This window comes from Scyliorhinus torazame, chromosome 4 (genome assembly GCF_047496885.1).
Source record: "Scyliorhinus torazame isolate Kashiwa2021f chromosome 4, sScyTor2.1, whole genome shotgun sequence".
In the NCBI taxonomy this organism is placed as follows: Eukaryota; Metazoa; Chordata; class Chondrichthyes; order Carcharhiniformes; family Scyliorhinidae; genus Scyliorhinus; species Scyliorhinus torazame.
The window spans coordinates 311,543,894-311,561,103 of record NC_092710.1 but is presented as its reverse complement, the minus strand read 5'-3'; the positions used below and the strand labels follow the sequence as shown (position 1 = coordinate 311,561,103).

Below are 17,210 nucleotides of genomic sequence, written 5' to 3'. Positions count from 1 at the left end.
TAGAATTTATTGTCCAACCCAAAGTCTCCCTTTAGAAGGTGCAGGTGAGCTGCAGTCCAGGTGGTGTAGCTATACAATACCCCTCAGGGCTCAGAGTTCCGGGATTTTGACCCAGCAACAGTGTAGAAATGGGGCTATATTTCCAAGTGAGGATGATGCATGTCTTGGAGGGGAACTCACAGGTGATGGTGGTCTCAAGTGACTGTTGTCTGTGTTCTTCTAGGTGGTAAACATCCCAGATTTGGAAGGTGCTGTCTTGGTGAGTTGCTGCAGTAGATCTTGTAGATGGTGTACACCAGTGTTTTACAAACTTTTTTTCCCCCAGGACACATTTTTGGCAACCGGCCCATCCTGGCAACACACGCCGGCTGACCCTTGCGACACATGCCATGTTCGCTTATCGTTTAATGTGAAAGGGGACCCTGCTTTGTCCTTATGGTCTCACTTGAATCTGCTTCAAAGGAGCAGAGGGCAATGCGCATATCAGGTGCAGACTTCAGCTAGTTTTGTTGTTTCATCTTTATGAAAACGGAAAATACAGCCTCTCACGTGTAGGTTGTTGTAAAGGGCAATAGCAATGAAATGCATGTTTTACTCAGCACTGTAAACTCCTAGGAGATGCTACACCAGAATGCTGACAGCCTAATGCGCCTTAGTTTTTTTTGATGTGGTATTACAGGTCAGGTACAGCAGTGTAGTCTTTTAATTTGGAGTCAGCTCTTAAGTTAATAACTGACTCTGGTCGCAACCGTAAAAGGATTTTTGAAATGTCAATCGCTTATTGTCACAAGTAGGCTTCAAATGAAGTTACTGTGAAAAGCCCCTAGTCGCCACATTCCGGCGCCTGTTCGGGGAGGCTGGAATTGAACCGTGCTGCTGGCTTGCCTTAGTCTGCTTTCAAAGCCAGCTCTTTAGCCCTGTGCTAAACAGCCCCTGAGGAGTTTTTTTTCAAATTCTGAAACTTCTCTCAATTGCCAGTACTTCCCTACATATAACACACATGGGCTTTGCCTCCTTGTTTGCATTGTCACAATTGACAAAACCGGACCTCAAAATAATTCATTTTTATATCTTTGTTCTGAGTTAAGTTCTTATTCCAGGGTCGTTAACCAGGGGTCCTGGAGCTCTTAATGCTACCACTGCTCTGTCCTGCCCAGGACTCTCCTGAGCCGCTCTCTCCGGAAGATTCTGTTGTGAGACGCTCTCCAATCGGTAAATTCCCTATTTGAATCTCTGGCTGCCTCTTACTTTTTAAACAAAAACATTGATCTTCAGACTTCACTGGTCTTGCTTGCCAGGAGCTGCAAAATCAAAGCAACTTTGCTCCCTGCTTTGGTGCCAAAAACACCCCCCTGGATGGCGCCTCACGTCAATTCTATGTGCAGGGCATGTGACTGACTCTCTGCCACTTCTAGCTGGAAGACTTGATGCAGCCGAATCTGTATCTCCATTTAAAAGGTGGCAGTTGCTGCAATTCCCCATGTAAACGTTGGTAGTGACTGGGGCTTCTCCTGAGATCTGGACCTCCGTGGGAATGACAAATCAAAACACCTCACGATGGAAGGATTGAATGTTTGTGGAAGGGGGAGCAATCAGGCTGGTTGCTTTGTCCAGGATGGTGTTGAGTTTTTTTTGAGTGTTGTAGGAGCTGCACTTATCCAGGTATAGTAAGAAATCATACAACATTAGGTTAATGTCCAACAGGTTTGTTTCAAACACTAGCTTTCGGAGCACTGCTCCTTCCTCGGGTGAATGAAGAGGTATGTTCCAGAAACATGTATACAGACAAATTCAAAGATGTAAAACAATGCTTAGAATGTGAGCATTTGCAGGTAATTAAGTCTTTACAGATCCAGAGATAGGAGTAACCCCAGGTTAAAGAGGTGTGAACTGTCTCAAGCCAGGACAGTTGGTAGGATTTTGCAAGCCCAGGCCGGATGGTGGGGGATGAATGTAATGCGACATGAATCCCAGGTCCCAGTTGAGGCCGCACTCGCGTGTGCGGAACTTGGCTATAAGTTTCTGCTCGGCGATTCTGCTTGTCGCGCGTCCTGAAGGCTGCCTTGGAGAACACGTACCCGGAGATCTGAGGCTGAATGCCCTTGACTGCTGAAGTGTTCCCCGACTGGAAGGGAACATATTCCTGCCTGGTGATTGTCGCGCGATGTTTATCCAGGTAAGTGGAGAGTATTCCATCACACTCCTGACTTGTGCCTTGTAGATGGTGGACAAGCTTTGTGAGGTCAGGAGGTGAGTTACTCGCCACAGGATTCCTAGCCTTTGACCTGCCCTGGTAGCCACAGTATTAATGTGGCTAGTCCAGTTCAGTTTCTGATGAATGGTAACCCCTAGGATGTTGATTGTAGGGCATTCAGTGATGGTAATGCCATTGAATGTCAAGGGGCGGTGGTTAGATCTTCTCTTGTAGGAGATGGTCATTGCCTGGCACTTGCTTCGCACGAATGCAACTTACCACTTATCATTGATTGATATTCTCGATGGTTCGAGGTAATCAGGCTTCACACAACCACACTGGAGCTCATCATGAAGGTGCTGCCAACCATCTTTTATACTCATGTGCTCCTGGATGAAATTATTTGAGATAATAGGCCTCGATTTACGAACAATCATTTTTGGGAGTTCACAGGCAGCATGGTGGCACAGTGGTTAGCACTGCTGCCTCACGGCGCCGAGGTCCCAGGTTCAATCCCAGTCCTGGGTCACTGTCTGTGTGGAGTCTGCACATTCTCCCCGTGTTTGCGTGGGTTTCGCCCCCACAACCCAAAGATGTGCATGCTAGGAGGATTGGCCGCACTAAATTTCCCCTTCATTGGAAAAAAATTAATTGGTTACTCTAAATAAAAATAAAAAATTGGGGGGAGTTCACTTGATAATGCAGATCTCTCATGCCACCAGCTCCCCTCTTCACTCGCAGGCGAATGGGGAAGCTGAGCGAGCCGTCCGCATTCGTCAGGATCTGGTTTCCAATCATTCTTATTGCCATGCAGCTCTCATACAGTGTCAGGTTATTCCCCTGAACCACATCTTGTGGTTGCCAAAACCCTGGTGTGACTGAGTGCAATGAGGGATCATCTGTTTCTTCGGATTATGCCAGACAGCTTCTGGACTGAATATGAATGCAGTGTTCTGTGCCAGTGAGACTGAGGCCTCTGGGTGAGAATAATTTTCCTCAGACCCCTGCTAAACCTCCTGCTCATCTCCTTAAAATTATATACCTTTGTTACTGACCCTTCAACTCAGGGGAACAGCTGCTTTCTATCCACCATGTCCATGCCCCTCATAATCTTATACACCTCAATCAAGTTTTCCCTCTGCCTTTTTCATGTCCCCTCTTTGCTCTCCTAATTGCTTTAAGTTCCCCCTGCACTTTCCATACTCCACTAAGACCTCTGCTGATTTGCTCCCTTTGTACCTGCGAGAAGTCTCTGTTCTTTCTCATCCAGTCCAGAAAATCCAAAGACATCCAGGGTTCTCTGAGCTTGTTGCTCCCACACTTCACCTCAAAGGGAACATGTTGGGACTGTACTCTCCCCAGTTCCCTTTTTAATGCCCCCCCCCCCCACTGCTCTGCTGTAGATTTTCAAACAAGAAGCTGTTCCCAGTCTACAGCATCGAAAAAGGCCCTTCGCCCCATTAGCCATCAAGCACCTATTTACTCTAATCCCATTTTCCAGCACTTGGTTCGTAGCCTTGTATGCTATGGCATTTTAAGTGCTCATCTAAATACTTCTTAAATGTTGTGAGGGTTCCCACCTCCACCACTCTTTCAGGCAATGAGTTCCAGATTCCAACCACACTCTGGGTGAAAACATTTTTCCTCAACATCTCCTATAAAACTCCTGCCCCTCTGTCCCCTGGTTATTGACCACTCTGCTAAGGAGAAAAGTTCTTCCTATTCACCCTATCTATGCCCCTCATAATTTTATACACCTCAATCAGAGGCCATTCTCTGCTGCAAGGAAAACAATGCCAGCCTATCCAGTCTCTCAGGACAGCTGAAACGCTCCAGCTCATGCAACATCCGAGTGAATCTCCTCTGCACCCTTTCCAGTGCAATCCCCTCCTTCCTGTGGTGTGACCAGCACTGCGCACCGTACTCTAACTGTGGCCTAACCAGTGCTCCATTGTAACTTGCCTGCTCTTATAGTCTATGCCTTGGCTAAAAAAGGCAAATCTCCCATATGTCTTCTGACCTACCTGTCTTGCTATCTTCAGGGATCTATGGGCATGCATACTCCACTTCCTAGGGTGCCTTGCCTTGTTAGTCCTCCCAAAATGCATTACCTCATACTTATCAGGGTTAAATTCCATTTGCCACTCTTCTGCCCATCTAACCAGTCCTTCTGTATCGTCCAGTTATTTAAGACTTTCTTCCAATTTTTGTGTCGTCTGCAATTTATTTTTAAAGTATGTTTATTAAGGTTTAGGAGTTTAACAAATGACCACAAAACACAAGAATGGAAATATTACAACAAAACAAAGAACAAGTAACTAACTTATGTTGCCTCCCAGGTGCAAGGGTACGTGATGTCTCGGATCGTGTTTTCCGGGTCCTTAAGGGGGAGGGGGAGCAGCCCCAAGCCGTGGTCCACATTGGCACTAACGACATAGGTAGGAAAGGGGACAAGATGTCAGGCAGGCTTTCAGGGAACTAGGATGGAAGCTCAGAACTAGAACAAACAGAGTTGTTATCTCTGGGTTGTTGCCCGTGCCACGTGATAGTGAGATGAGGAATAGGGAGAGAGAGCAATTAAACACGTGGCGACAGGGATGGTGCAGGCGGGAGGGATTCTGATTTCTGGATAACTGGGGCTCTTTCTGGGGAAGGTGGCACCTCTACAGACAGGATGGTCTACATCTGAACCTGCGGGGCACAAATATCCTGGGGGGGAGATTTGTTAGTGCTCTTTGGGCGGGTTTAAACGAATGCAGCAGGGGCATGGGAACCTGGATTGTAGTTTTAGGGTACGGGAGAATGAGAGTATAGAGGTCAGGAGCACAGATTTGACGTCGCAGGAGGGGGCCAGTGTTCAGGTAGGTGGTTTGAAGTGTGTCTACTTCAATGCCAGGAGTATACGAAATAAGGTAGGGGAACTGGCAGCATGGGTTGGTACCTGGGACTTCGATGTTGTGGCCATTTCGGAGACATGGATAGAGCAGGGACAGGAATGGATGTTGCAGGTTCCGGGGTTTAGGTGTTTTAGTAAGCTCAGAGAAGGAGGCAAAAGAGGGGGAGGTGTGGCGCTGCTAGTCAAGAGCAGTATTACGGTGGCGGAGAGGATGCTAGATGGGGACTCATCTTCCGAGGTAGTATGGACTGAGGTTAGAAACAGGAAAGGAGAGGTCACCCTGTTGGGAGTTTTCTATAGGCCTCCAAATAGTTCTAGGGATGTAGAGGAAAGGATGGCGAGGATGATCCTGGATAAGAGCGAAAGTAACAGGGTAGTTATTATGGGAGACTTTAACTTCCCAAATATTGACTGGAAAAGATATAGTTCGAGTACATTAGATGGGTCGTTTTTTGTACAGTGTGTGCAGGAGGGTTTCCTGACACAATATGTTGACAGGCCAACAAGAGGCGAGGCCACGTTGGATTTGGTTTTGGGTAATGAACCAGGCCAGGTGTTGGATTTAGAGGTAGGAGAGCACTTTGGGGACAGTGACCACAATTCGGTGACGTTTACGTTAATGATGGAAAGGGATAAGTATACACCGCAGGGCAAGAGTTATAGCTGGGGGAAGGGCAATTATGATGCCATTAGACGTGACTTGGGGGGGATAGGTTGGAGAAGTAGGCTGCAAGTGTTGGGCACACTGGATAAGTGGAGCTTGTTCAAGGATCAGCTACTGCGTGTTCTTGATAAGTATGTACCGGTCAGGCCGGGAGGAAGGCGTCGAGCGAGGGAACCGTGGTTTACCAAAGAAGTGGAATCTCTTGTTAAGAGGAAGAAGGAGGCCTATGTGAAGATGAGGTGTGAAGTTTCAGTTGGGGTGATGGATAGTTACAAGGTAGCGAGGAAGGATCTAAAGAGAGAGCTAAGACGAGCAAGGAGGGGACATGAGAAGTATTTGGCAGGTAGGATCAAGGAAAACCCAAAAGCTTTCTATAGGTATGTCAGGAATAAGCGAATGACTAGGGTAAGAGTAGGACCAGTCAAGGACAGGGATGGGAAGTTGTGTGTGGAGTCTGAAGAGATAGGCGGGATACTAAATGAATATTTTTCATCAGTATTCACTCAGGAAAAAGATAATGTTGTGGAGGAGAATGCTGAGACCCAGGCTATTAGAATAGATGGCATTGAGGTACGTAGGGAAGAGGTGTTGGCAATTCTGGACAGGCTGAAAATAGATAAGTCCCCGGGGCCTGATGGGATTTATCCTAGGATTCTCTGGGAGGTCAGGGAAGAGATTGCTGGACCTTTGGCTTTGATTTTTATGTCATCATTGGCTACAGGAATAGTGCCAGAGGACTGGAGGATAGCAAATGTGGTCCCTTTGTTCAAAAAGGGGAGCAGAGACAACCCCGGCAACTATAGACCGGTGAGCCTCATGTCTGTAGTGGGTAAAGTCTTGGAGGGGATTATAAGAGACAAGATTTATAATCATCTAGATAGGAATAATATGATCAGGGATAGTCAGCATGGCTTTGTGAAGGGTAGGTCATCCCTCACAAACCTTATTGAGTTCTTTGAGAAGGTGACTGAACAGGTAGACGAGGGTAGAGCAGTTGGTGTGGTGTATATGGATTTCAGTAAAGCGTTTGATAAGGTTCCCCACGGTAGGCTATTGCAGAAAATACGTAGGCTGGGGATTGAGGGTGATTTAGAGATGTGGATCAGAAATTGGCTAGCTGAAAGAAGACAGAGGGTGGTGGTTGATGGGAAATTTTCAGAATGGAGTTCAGTTACAAGTGGCGTACCACAAGGATCTGTTCTGGGGCCGTTGCTGTTTGTTTATCAACGACCTAGAGGAAGGCGCAGAAGGGTGGGTGAGTAAATTTGCAGACGACACTAAAGTCGGTGGTGTTGTCGACAGTGTGGAAGGATGTAGCAGGTTACAGAGGTACATAGATAAGCTGCAGAGCTGGGCTGAGAGGTGGCAAATGGAGTTTAATGTAGAGAAGTGTGAGGTGATTCACTTTGGAAGGAATAACAGGAATGCGGAATATTTGGCTAATGGTAAAGTTCTTGGAAGTGTGGATGAGCAGAGGGATCTAGGTGTCCATGTACATAGATCCCTGAAAGTTGCCACCCAGGTTGATAGGGTTGTGAAGAAGGCCTCTGGAGTGTTGGCCTTTATTGGTAGAGGGATTGAGTTCCGGAGTCAGGAGGTCATGTTGCAGCTGTACAAAACTCTGGTACGGCCGCATTTGGAGTATTGCGTACAGTTCTGGTCACCGCATTATAGGAAGGACGTGGAAACTTTGGAGCGGGTGCAGAGATTTACCAGGATGTTGCCTGGTATGGAGGGAAAATCTTATGAGGAAAGGCTGATGGACTTGAGGTTGTTTCGTTGGAGAGAAGAAGGTTAAGAGGAGACTTAATAGAGGCATATATAACCCCCTTAATGATCAGGGGGTTAGATAGGGTGGACAGTGAGAGCCTTCTCCCGTGGATGGAAGTGGCTGGCACGAGGGGACATAGCTTTAAACTGAGGGGTAATAGCTATAGGACAGAGGTCAGAGGTAGGTTCTGTACGCAAAGAGTAGTGAGGCTGTGGAATGCCCTACCTGCAACAGTAGTGAACTCGCCAACATTGAGGGCATTTTAAAGTTTATTGGATAAGCATATGGATGATAATGGCATAGTGATGGCTTTTGTTTTGGTGCAACATCGTGGGCTGAAGGGCCTGAACTGCGCTGTATCGTTCTATGTTCTATGTTATTTAACCTAAAATCCCTAACTCCCGGAGTGTGGTGACTAGGGGGCTTTTCACAGTAACTTCATTGCAGTGTTAATGTAAGCCTACTTGTGACACTATTCAAGATTATTATTATTACATATCTCGACACCTCCTCAAAAAATTCAATTAAATTTGTAAGACATGGGGCTGGAATTTTCAGCCACATCTGCTGCAAGATTGGCAAAGACGGGACGGGGATCATGTAAAGGTCCATTGACCTTGGGTGGGAATTTGGGGTTGCCGGGCGTGCGTGGCCAAAATATCCCACCCATGATCTCCCTTTGCCAAAAGCCCTGCTGACAATCCTTGATTAATTGGATTGTTTTATTGTCACGTGTACCGAGGTACAGTGAAAAGTATTGTTCTGCATACAGTCCAGACAGATCAATCCATACATGAAAAAAACCATAGGACATACATAAATACACAATGTAAATACATAAACCTAAACATCGGGTGAAGAATACTGAGTGTAGTACTACTCAGTAGAGAAGATGCATGGAAATCAGGTCAGTCCATGAGAGAGTCATTCAGGAGTCTGGTAGGTAAGAAGCTGTTTTTGAATCTGCTCGTGCGTGTTCTCAGACTTTTGTATCTCCTGCCTTATGGACGAAGTTGGAAGAGTGAATAACCCGGGTGGGAGGGGTTTTTGATTATGCTGCCCTTGTCCCCAAGTGGAGATTAATTGTCCCTCAGAATTTTTCCAGTAGTTTTCCTACCACTGAAGTTAGACTTGCTGGCCTGTAATTTCTTGTTTTTTCCCTCCTTCCCTTGAATGATGGTACCACATTTGCTGTCCTCTGGCACCTCCCCTGTGGTCAGAAATGATTCGAAAATTGTCAGGGCCTCTGCAATCTTCCCCTTTGCCTCCCACAGCAGCCTGGGATACATCTGATTTATCCACTTTTAAGTCTGCTAATACTGTTAAGACCTCCTTCTTCTCAATTTTAAATTGTTCAAGAACCTTACATTCCCCCTCTGCTGATTACTATACCGACATTATCTTTCTCCATGAATATACAAAGTACTCATTTAAAACGTCCCCTATGTCTTCCTGCTCCACACACACATTGCCATGTTGGGCCCTGCTCTTTTCCTGGTCATCCACTTGCCCTTAATATACTTAGAAAACACCTTTGGATTTTCCTTTATTTTTAGATAACCTTCTGCAATCTCTATACAATAATAATCTTTATTGTCACAAGTAGGCTTACATTAACACTGAAATGAAGTTATTGTGAAAAGCCCCTAATCGCCACATTCTGGCGCCTGTTCGGGTACACCAAAGGTTGTCATGATATTCAGGTAAACCTCATAGCACATACATACATACTGATGGACAGATCAACGGACCAATCAACACACACAACACGACAGCCAATCACAGGCAAGAGCATACACAGTACAAAACAGGGAACATGACACTTCCTGAGCACTCGAGCAGGACACAGCTCAGGGCACAGAGCTCATAGCAAGCCACTCAGACATCCACCATGTGCTGAGTGCCACTGCAAGATAGAATTAGGAATAGGTCCACAGATTCAAGGGTTATGATCGAACCTCAGTAAACAGTTTACCAGTGTAAATAGATGTTTGAAATAAAACTGAGTTGTACCATTCACAACCGTGTTGGTTCATCTGTGTAGCAGAGTACCCAACACTTCATAGTACCAGGAGTACCTGTGGTACCTACCGACAAATCCTCCGGAATCTGCCATCCTGCGCCATGGACACCGTCAACACACCGCAGCCGCTGCAAGTCGCTGGAAACCTCGGCGTTAATTGGAAGCTGTTCGAACAGCGCTTCCAGCTCTTTCTGGAAGCCAACGAAAAGAAGAGCGCCTCGGACACCAGAAAGATCGCCATCCTCCTCACCACGGCAGGTCAACATGCCATCCATGTCTACAACTCTCTGGTGTTCGCGGAAGGTGAGGACAAGACCAAGTACAAGACGGTCCTTCTCAAGCTCGACCAACACTTCAACGTCGACGTCAACGGAGCTTCGAGAGGTATCTCTTCCAGCAGCGCCAGCAAGGTAATTCAGTCATTCCTTACGCATCTCCGTATCCTCGCGCAGTCCTGCGGTTACGACACCACCTCCGATTCCATGATTCGGGACCAGATCGTTTTTGGGGTCACCTCGGGCACACTACGCCAGCAGCTCTTAAAAATAAAAGGCCTCACCTTAGCCTCTGCAATCGAAGCCTGTGTCCTGCACGAAAACGCGACTAGCTGCTATACCCAATTTCAGGCGGCCGAATCGGCATGGCAGGGTTTCTACGCGGCCGGATCGGCGAGGTAGGCGTCCTATGAGGCCGAACGGGTCCAGACGATCGAGTTCCTCCCTGCCCGTGGCCCGGACGAGGGCGGCTATTTTGCACGCTTTTCGAGGCCTCCTGCGCTTGTGCGCGCCAAAAACGACAGTAACACTGAGGAGCGTGATGCGCAGACGTGCTCGACGCAAGACCGAACGGCGCATGCGCGGTGGCGCAAAGAACGCCATGACGTCACGACATGCGGCAACTGTGGAGCCGCAGATTTAAAGTGGCAATGTCCTGCAAGAACCCGACAATGTCTCCGCTGTGGCAAGGTGGGCCACTACGCTGCCTGCGGTCGAGCAGCTCAACCTGCCAATGTTCCCCAATTCCGACAACCTCGCAGGGACATGCGGACCATTCAGCCTCCTTACTAAGTCATGCCCAGACGATATCCAGACCAGTGACACAGATGACCGGGACGCCTTCCGTGTTGCGGCCATTGATGGGAACCGAATGTCTCCAGCCAGGACCCACCAGCCGATGCAAGTTAACACTGTCAATCCGGGTGATGAATGGTGTGCCACTCTAACGGTCAACCGATCACCAATAGCATTCCGTCTGGACACTGGCGCCTCCGCCAACCTCATAGCATGGTCAGCCTTCTACGCCATGAAGGTCAGACCACCAATTCGGCTGTCCCGTTGCAAGATGGTCGACTACAACGGGAACGTTATCCCGGCTATGGGATCCTGCCAGCTCCAGGTGACACACAACACACATACGGCCACACTCTCATTTGAGATAGTCGGATCATCAAAAGATTCCCTGCTAGGCGCACAGGCATGCAAGGCTCTCCACCTCGTGCAACGAGTCCACGCTCTGTCTCTAGAAGGCACATCTGACTTCCCGGATGCAGAGTTCAGGGCACAGCTCCAATCGCTCCTCGCCCACAACCAGGAGGCATTCGAGGGCATAGGCACACTGCCCTACACCTACAGAATTCGGCTCAAACCGGATGCCACCCTGGTCATTCACGCACCTTGCAGGGTCCCAGCGCAACTCAAAGACCGCCTCAAGCAGCAGCTGCAGGATCTCCAGGATCAATGGGTGCTATCCCGGGTCACGGAGCCCACGCCATGGGTCAGCTCCATGGTGTGTGTTAAGAAGCCCTCCGGCGAGCTCCGGATCTGCATTGATCCAAAAGACCTCAACAACAACATCATGAGGGAACACTACCAATCAACACCCACACAACACGACAGGCAAGAGCATACACAGTACAAAACAGGGAACACGACACTTCCTGAGCACTCGAGCAGGAGACAGCTCAGGGCACAGAGCTCACAGCAAGCTACTCAGACATCCACTATGTGCTGAGTGCCACTACAAGATAGAATTAGGAATAGGTCCACAGATTCAAGGGTTATGATCGAACCTCAGTAAACAGTTTACCAGTGTAAATAGATGTTTGAAATAAAACTGAGTTGTACCATTCGCAACCGTGTTGGTTCATCTGTGTAGCAGAGCACCCAACACTTCAAGGGTGACAAAGGATCATCTGGAATCGAAACGTTAGCTCTTTTCTCTCCCGACAGATGCGGCCAGACCTGCTGAGATTTTTGATGCGACCATCAATTCACTCAAGGTCTCGTGTCGGGAGTAAAACAGTGGTTTTAATTAACTATCAACTTTGCCTGCCTGTGACTGGGACATACTGAGGACAGTCCCACAGGCCAGCTACTCTTATACTCCTTCAAAGGGGCAGACTCGATGGGCCGAATGGCCACCTTCTGCACTCTATGTTCTATAAGCATTGGTTTCGATTTTCAATGGATTCCCATGGTCAATGAGAGAGCATTTTTCATTGTTCAATCATCAACGTCCAGTCGAGAGCCTGTATTTTGGGGAGGAGGGAGTTTGCAGCATTGGGCATGCACCCGAATACCGCTCAAGGGTTGGCAAAGAGCGCGCCACAAGGCAGCGGCCTGGCGGCCGCCCCCAGAGCCACGTGCCGAGCGCGCGGGCCGGGGTCACGGGCGCATTTGCTGTTGGTCGCGCGCGCCTGTGACGGCAGTGCGCGGTTGCCACGGCGACGGCCGGGGCCGCGAGGGAGGAGAGCCGCCACCCCAGCCCGGCTGCGACCGAGTCGGCCATGGCCTTACGGAAGGGGCCGCTACGGTCCGTGCAGCTGACCACCGACAGCTTCCAAAGTCAGGTAGCTGCGGCCGGACCGGCGGCGCAGAGCTGCGATGGCATCTCCTTTCTGTGCAGGCTTTATTTAAAAAAAAAACCACACCTCTTGTCTGCCGTGGGTTCGCTGATAGACGACAAGCGAATGACCGGGGGATGCTGGGAAATCTCAGCGGGTCTGAGAGAAGGAAAAAAAAAGCTGGCTCTTCATCAGAGCTGGAGAGCACTGGGAATAGGCTGAGAATTATACTGTTGTGTATGGGGTGTGGGGATAAGTAGTGGGGCTGGATAGAGGGTCAGCCACAGGTAGAGGCTGGGAAAAGATTGACAAAGATGTGGGCAAAAAAAACAGGGAATCATAATGTGGTTAGTGCTAGTTGAATGTGGAAGGACGACCTGGAACAGATGGCCCTAGTGGGGTTGGGTGCGGTTGGGGGAGGGGAGACGGCGGCGAGGGAAAAACATCGATGGAAAAATTAATCGATAGAAATTTAAAAAGGAGGAGGGGGGGGGGGGGGGGTGGAGAGTTCACAGTCTGAAGTCGTTGAACTCAAGGCTGTCACGTGCCCAGTCGGAAGATGAGTTTGCGTTGGGCTTCACTGGAACATTGCAGCTGGTCAAGGACGGACATGAGAGCAGGATGGTGTGATCAAATGGCAAGTGACAGGAACGTCTGGGTCCTACTCGCGGACATAGAACATACAGTGCAGAAGGAGGACATTCGGCTCATCGAGTCTGCACCGACCCACTTGAGCCCTCACTTCCACCCTATCCCTGTAACCCTATACCCCCTTCTAACCTATTTGGTCACTAAGGGCAATTTATCATGGCCAATCCACCTAACCTGCACGTCTTTGGACTGTGGGAGGAAACCGGAGCACCCGGAGGAATCCCACGCAGACACTGGGAGAATGCGCAGACTCCGCACCGACAGTGACCCAGCGGGGAATTGAACCTTGGACCCTGGGGCTGTGAAGCCACAGTGCTATCCACTTGTGCTACCGTGCTGGATGGACCCAAGGCGTTCTGAAAACGGTCACCCAGTCTGCGTTTGTCTCTCCAGTATGGCGTAGACCACATAGGGAGCTGTGAATACCAACTGATTAGAGATTGATTGCTGTGATTAGCCAACAAACTCATTAAAGGACAGGCTCACCTGCCAGAATGGCGACCTCGATCGGCTTTCACTTTTCATTTTTGGTCTTGTTCCGAGGTTCCAAAGAGCAACAATAACATCCATTTATGTAGCGTCTTTCATGTAGAAAAATGTCCAAAGGCAAAGAAAATCAACAGAGTTATTTAGAAAGATGACCAAAGGTTTGATAAAATGTTTTCTTAGGAGGAGAGGTAGTCTTAAATTGCTGCATTTATAATGTATAATAGTGTCCTGCAAATGGTTATTTAAGATTAGGTTGCAAATGTGCTGGACTCGATGGTAAAATGCAAAATTAAATTGACATTGGTGCTGCCAAAGACAGATCAGCGAACCTGCTCTTCTGCCACTAAAATCCAAACTGGATTAGTAATCCTCTTCAGTCAAGAGTGTCCCTGTTAAAGTGAAGCCACACTTCAATCTGGAATGTACAGGGAATTAAAGCTCACAATTTTGTCAGTTTGGCTAGTAGACAGGTACAGCAAGTAATTAGGAAAACTAATAGAATGTTATAATTTATTGTGAGGGGAATTGATTACAAAGGTAGGGAGATTATGCTTCAGTTATACAGGGCATTGGTGAGTCCACATCTGGAGTATTGTGCACTGCAGGGATACCCAAACTGAGTGGGTGATGAGGGAGCGTGTGTGAGTGGGTGCTCTTATTAAACATAACAAAATGAAGGTAAGACTAGGAAGTATTTATTGAATAACAGAATTTTTTTTATCACAATAAATTATACATATAAGACTTAAAAATGTCTTTTAAGTTTGGATTTTGTACCTATTGCACAATAATAATTTATTTGTCATTTAATTCTTCAATATAATAATATTTCTCATGGATTCCTTCAGTACTCTTGGGAGGTCAAAGGGGTTCAATGGGCAGTAATGTTTTGGAAACTCTAGTCTACCATATCGGTCGTCTCATTTAAGGAAAGATGTAAAAGTGTCACAACAATTCAAAGAAAGTTTACTTGACTAATACGTGGAATGGACAGGTTGTCTTATAAGGAAAGGTTGGAGAGATTAGGTTTGTGTCCACTAGAGTTTCGAAGAGTAATAGGCATCTTGATCAAAACCTTTAAGATCTTGAGGGGTATTGACAGGGTGTATGTGGGGCGGATGTTTCCTCTTATCAGAAAATCTTGGGGGCACAGTATAAAAATAAGGGGTGCTCATTTAAGACTATTAAGGAGAAATGTTTTTCTCTGAGAGTTTAGAGTCTCTAGAACTCTTCCTGAAAAGACAGTGGAAGCCGTGTCTTTGAATATTTTTTATGGTAGAGCTGAATAGGTTCTTGATTAACAAGGGGCTAAAAGATTATCAGGATAAGCAGAAATGTGGGCCAGAATTTTTCAGCCATTTTGTCGGGATCTCAAGGTCTCCGCGGGTTTCCTGGCGGCGAGGAGTGCATTCAACGAGGAAACTCCATTGACAACGGTGCAACCGGACGATCCTGCTGCTGGCCAATGGCGGTCTGCCTCTGCAAAACATGTGATGGGTTGCACAGAAAGTCCCGCTCGTGGGGCTGAGATTGCAATCCAATCAGCCATGATCTTATTAAATGGCGGAGCAGACTTGAGGGGCTGAGCGACCTTGTCCTCCTAATTTGTACGCTTCTAACATATGTCATGACAGTACCCATGGACAAAAGAAGCAGTGCTAAGAGTAGTTTGTAGCTTGCCCGGTACAAAAACACTTTGTGGGAATGTTGCCCAACCACCCTTCCCTAGTATGTTGTAACCTTTAATGTCTTCTGAAGTGGCTTAAAATCTCAATGTAAAAGATGGACAATTAATCCAGCATTACACTCTTTTTGTTTGGACATGCGGGAATGATAGATTAAAGTGTATACTTTGTTCATGTTGCCAAAGTCATGTGTGATCTAATATGATTTATGCTGTTTAATTGTGCATGTCCTAAGAATTTGTGGCCCAGGTAGAATTTTCTAGGCCTTGTAAAATAATAGTGAATTGAAACAATTTCAATTAAGATCCTTTGTGGGCAATAAATATTAAAGGATAACCGTTATTATTTATTAGACAAAGAGAATTCATAATGCTGAAGTTAGCATGTTTACATTTTGGGGGTTGGTTAGGTCAGTTGTCTGGACGGCTGCTTCGTGATGCAGAGCGATGCCAACCGTGTGGGTTCAATTCCCGTACTGGCTGAGGTTATCCATGAAGGCCCCCCCTTCTCAACCTTGCCCCTTCACCTGAGCTGTGGTGACCTTCAGGTTAAATCATCACCAGTCAGCTCCCTCTCAAAAAGGGGAGAGCAGCCTATGATCCTCGGAGACTATAGCGACTTTCACGTCATTTAAAATACATTGCTAAGTTCTGATTTTCCTCCCTTGCTGTTCTTGATCCAGGCAAACAGGCCAATAACATCATGATTTATGCTGTTTAATTGTACATGTCCAAAGAATTGAGGTGGCTTACTTGACGATTGAACCATTGGTATTTGTAATGTCTATGGCAAAATAATTAAAACTTCTGTGTTCAACTATGTAACCATATCATATATTGGATTGTGTGCATGCAAGATTCAGCCTTTTTAAAAAAAAAAAAAAAAATTTTTTATTAAAGGTTTTCATAAAATATCAGTAACAAAATAAAAAAGAAACCCAACAGGGTTAAGTACAAAACACAGTCCGGAAAAACAACCCTCCATAACCCCCCCCCTCCGCACCCCCCACCCGTGCATAATTAATAAATTAACATTAACACCCCGTCTTAATACAAGTATATACTACACCCCAGGATTCAACCTTCTAACACAGTGAGAAAACATCATTAATGTCAACTGATCAGTTAGGAGGTACAATCACAGGCACCTCCTCCTCAAATGCTAGCTCCTATGCCGAAAGTTTTAAAAAAAAAATCTGGGCTGTTTTTGGAAATTATTGGAGTATATAAACTTTTATGATAATCAAAGATTTAGGATGCCTCACAGAACATAATTAATCTGTGTTCAAGACCTACAGTGTTTGTGAAAATTAAGGATTATTGATCAGACTGAACAATGGAGAATATCCCTGAATTTCATGATTGGCTTAGACTGCGCCATGGGAAATGGTTGTCAGATAAGCAGTCATTGATCCACAAGTACAACAAGCTGTGAAAAAACAAGCACAGATTGTGTTTTCATTATTTTGTTTCTTAAGGTTGATGCCTTGTTGAAGGAAGTTAAACAACCTGATAAAAGAGAGAAGGTTTATGAGAGGTAAGATGCTTGTTTGATGATTTAGAAGTTTTTATTATAACTAAATGCATGGCCAGATGTTCGAGTACTAACTTAATATTTCTTTCACCACTATAAACAATGATTCTTCACATGGGTGGGGTGGGGGGGGGATGTCACAGTTCCTGAGAGCGGCACGGTAACACAATGGATAACACTGCTTCGATTCCTGGATTGAGTCACTGTCTTTGTTGAGTCTGAACGTTCTCCCTGTGTCTGCGTGGGTTTCCTCCGGGTGCTCCGGTTTCCTCCCACAAGTCCTGAAAGATGTGCTTGTTAGGTGAATTGGACATTCTGAATTCTCCCTCTGTACCCGAACAGGCGCCGAAATGTGGCGACTAGGGGATTTTCACAGTAACTTCATTGCAGTGTTAATGTAAGCCTACATGTGACAATAAAAAAGATTATTATTATAACTCATTTCAAGGCTGAAAGCATTCA

The 17,210-nt window shown here is 46.7% G+C and overlaps 1 protein-coding gene and 1 long non-coding RNA gene across 4 annotated transcripts in view; one reads left to right on the top strand and one right to left on the bottom strand.

The window, feature by feature from the left end:
* The window catches only part of LOC140411067 (uncharacterized), a 32,844-nt gene extending 20,296 nt beyond the window's left edge, over positions 1-12,548 (bottom strand). The window contains exon 1 of the long non-coding RNA XR_011940798.1: positions 12,478-12,548. This is a non-coding gene — a long non-coding RNA (uncharacterized lncRNA). The remainder of the gene's footprint in view (positions 1-12,477) is intronic.
* The window catches only part of nphp1 (nephronophthisis 1), a 174,563-nt gene continuing 157,482 nt past the window's right edge, over positions 130-17,210 (top strand). Inside the window, exons 1-2 of one of the 3 annotated variants that reach the window (XM_072500064.1) lie at positions 130-259; positions 16,693-16,751. Coding sequence is in view for 1 of the 3 variants with exons in the window: in XM_072500063.1 (XP_072356164.1) it covers positions 12,334-12,396; positions 16,693-16,751 (122 nt within the window). In the remaining 2 variants the exon portion in view is untranslated. Of the gene's footprint in view, positions 260-12,231; positions 12,397-16,692; positions 16,752-17,210 lie in introns of those variants that run through there. The other 2 variants (XR_011940796.1, XM_072500063.1) reach the window with 2 other exon arrangements.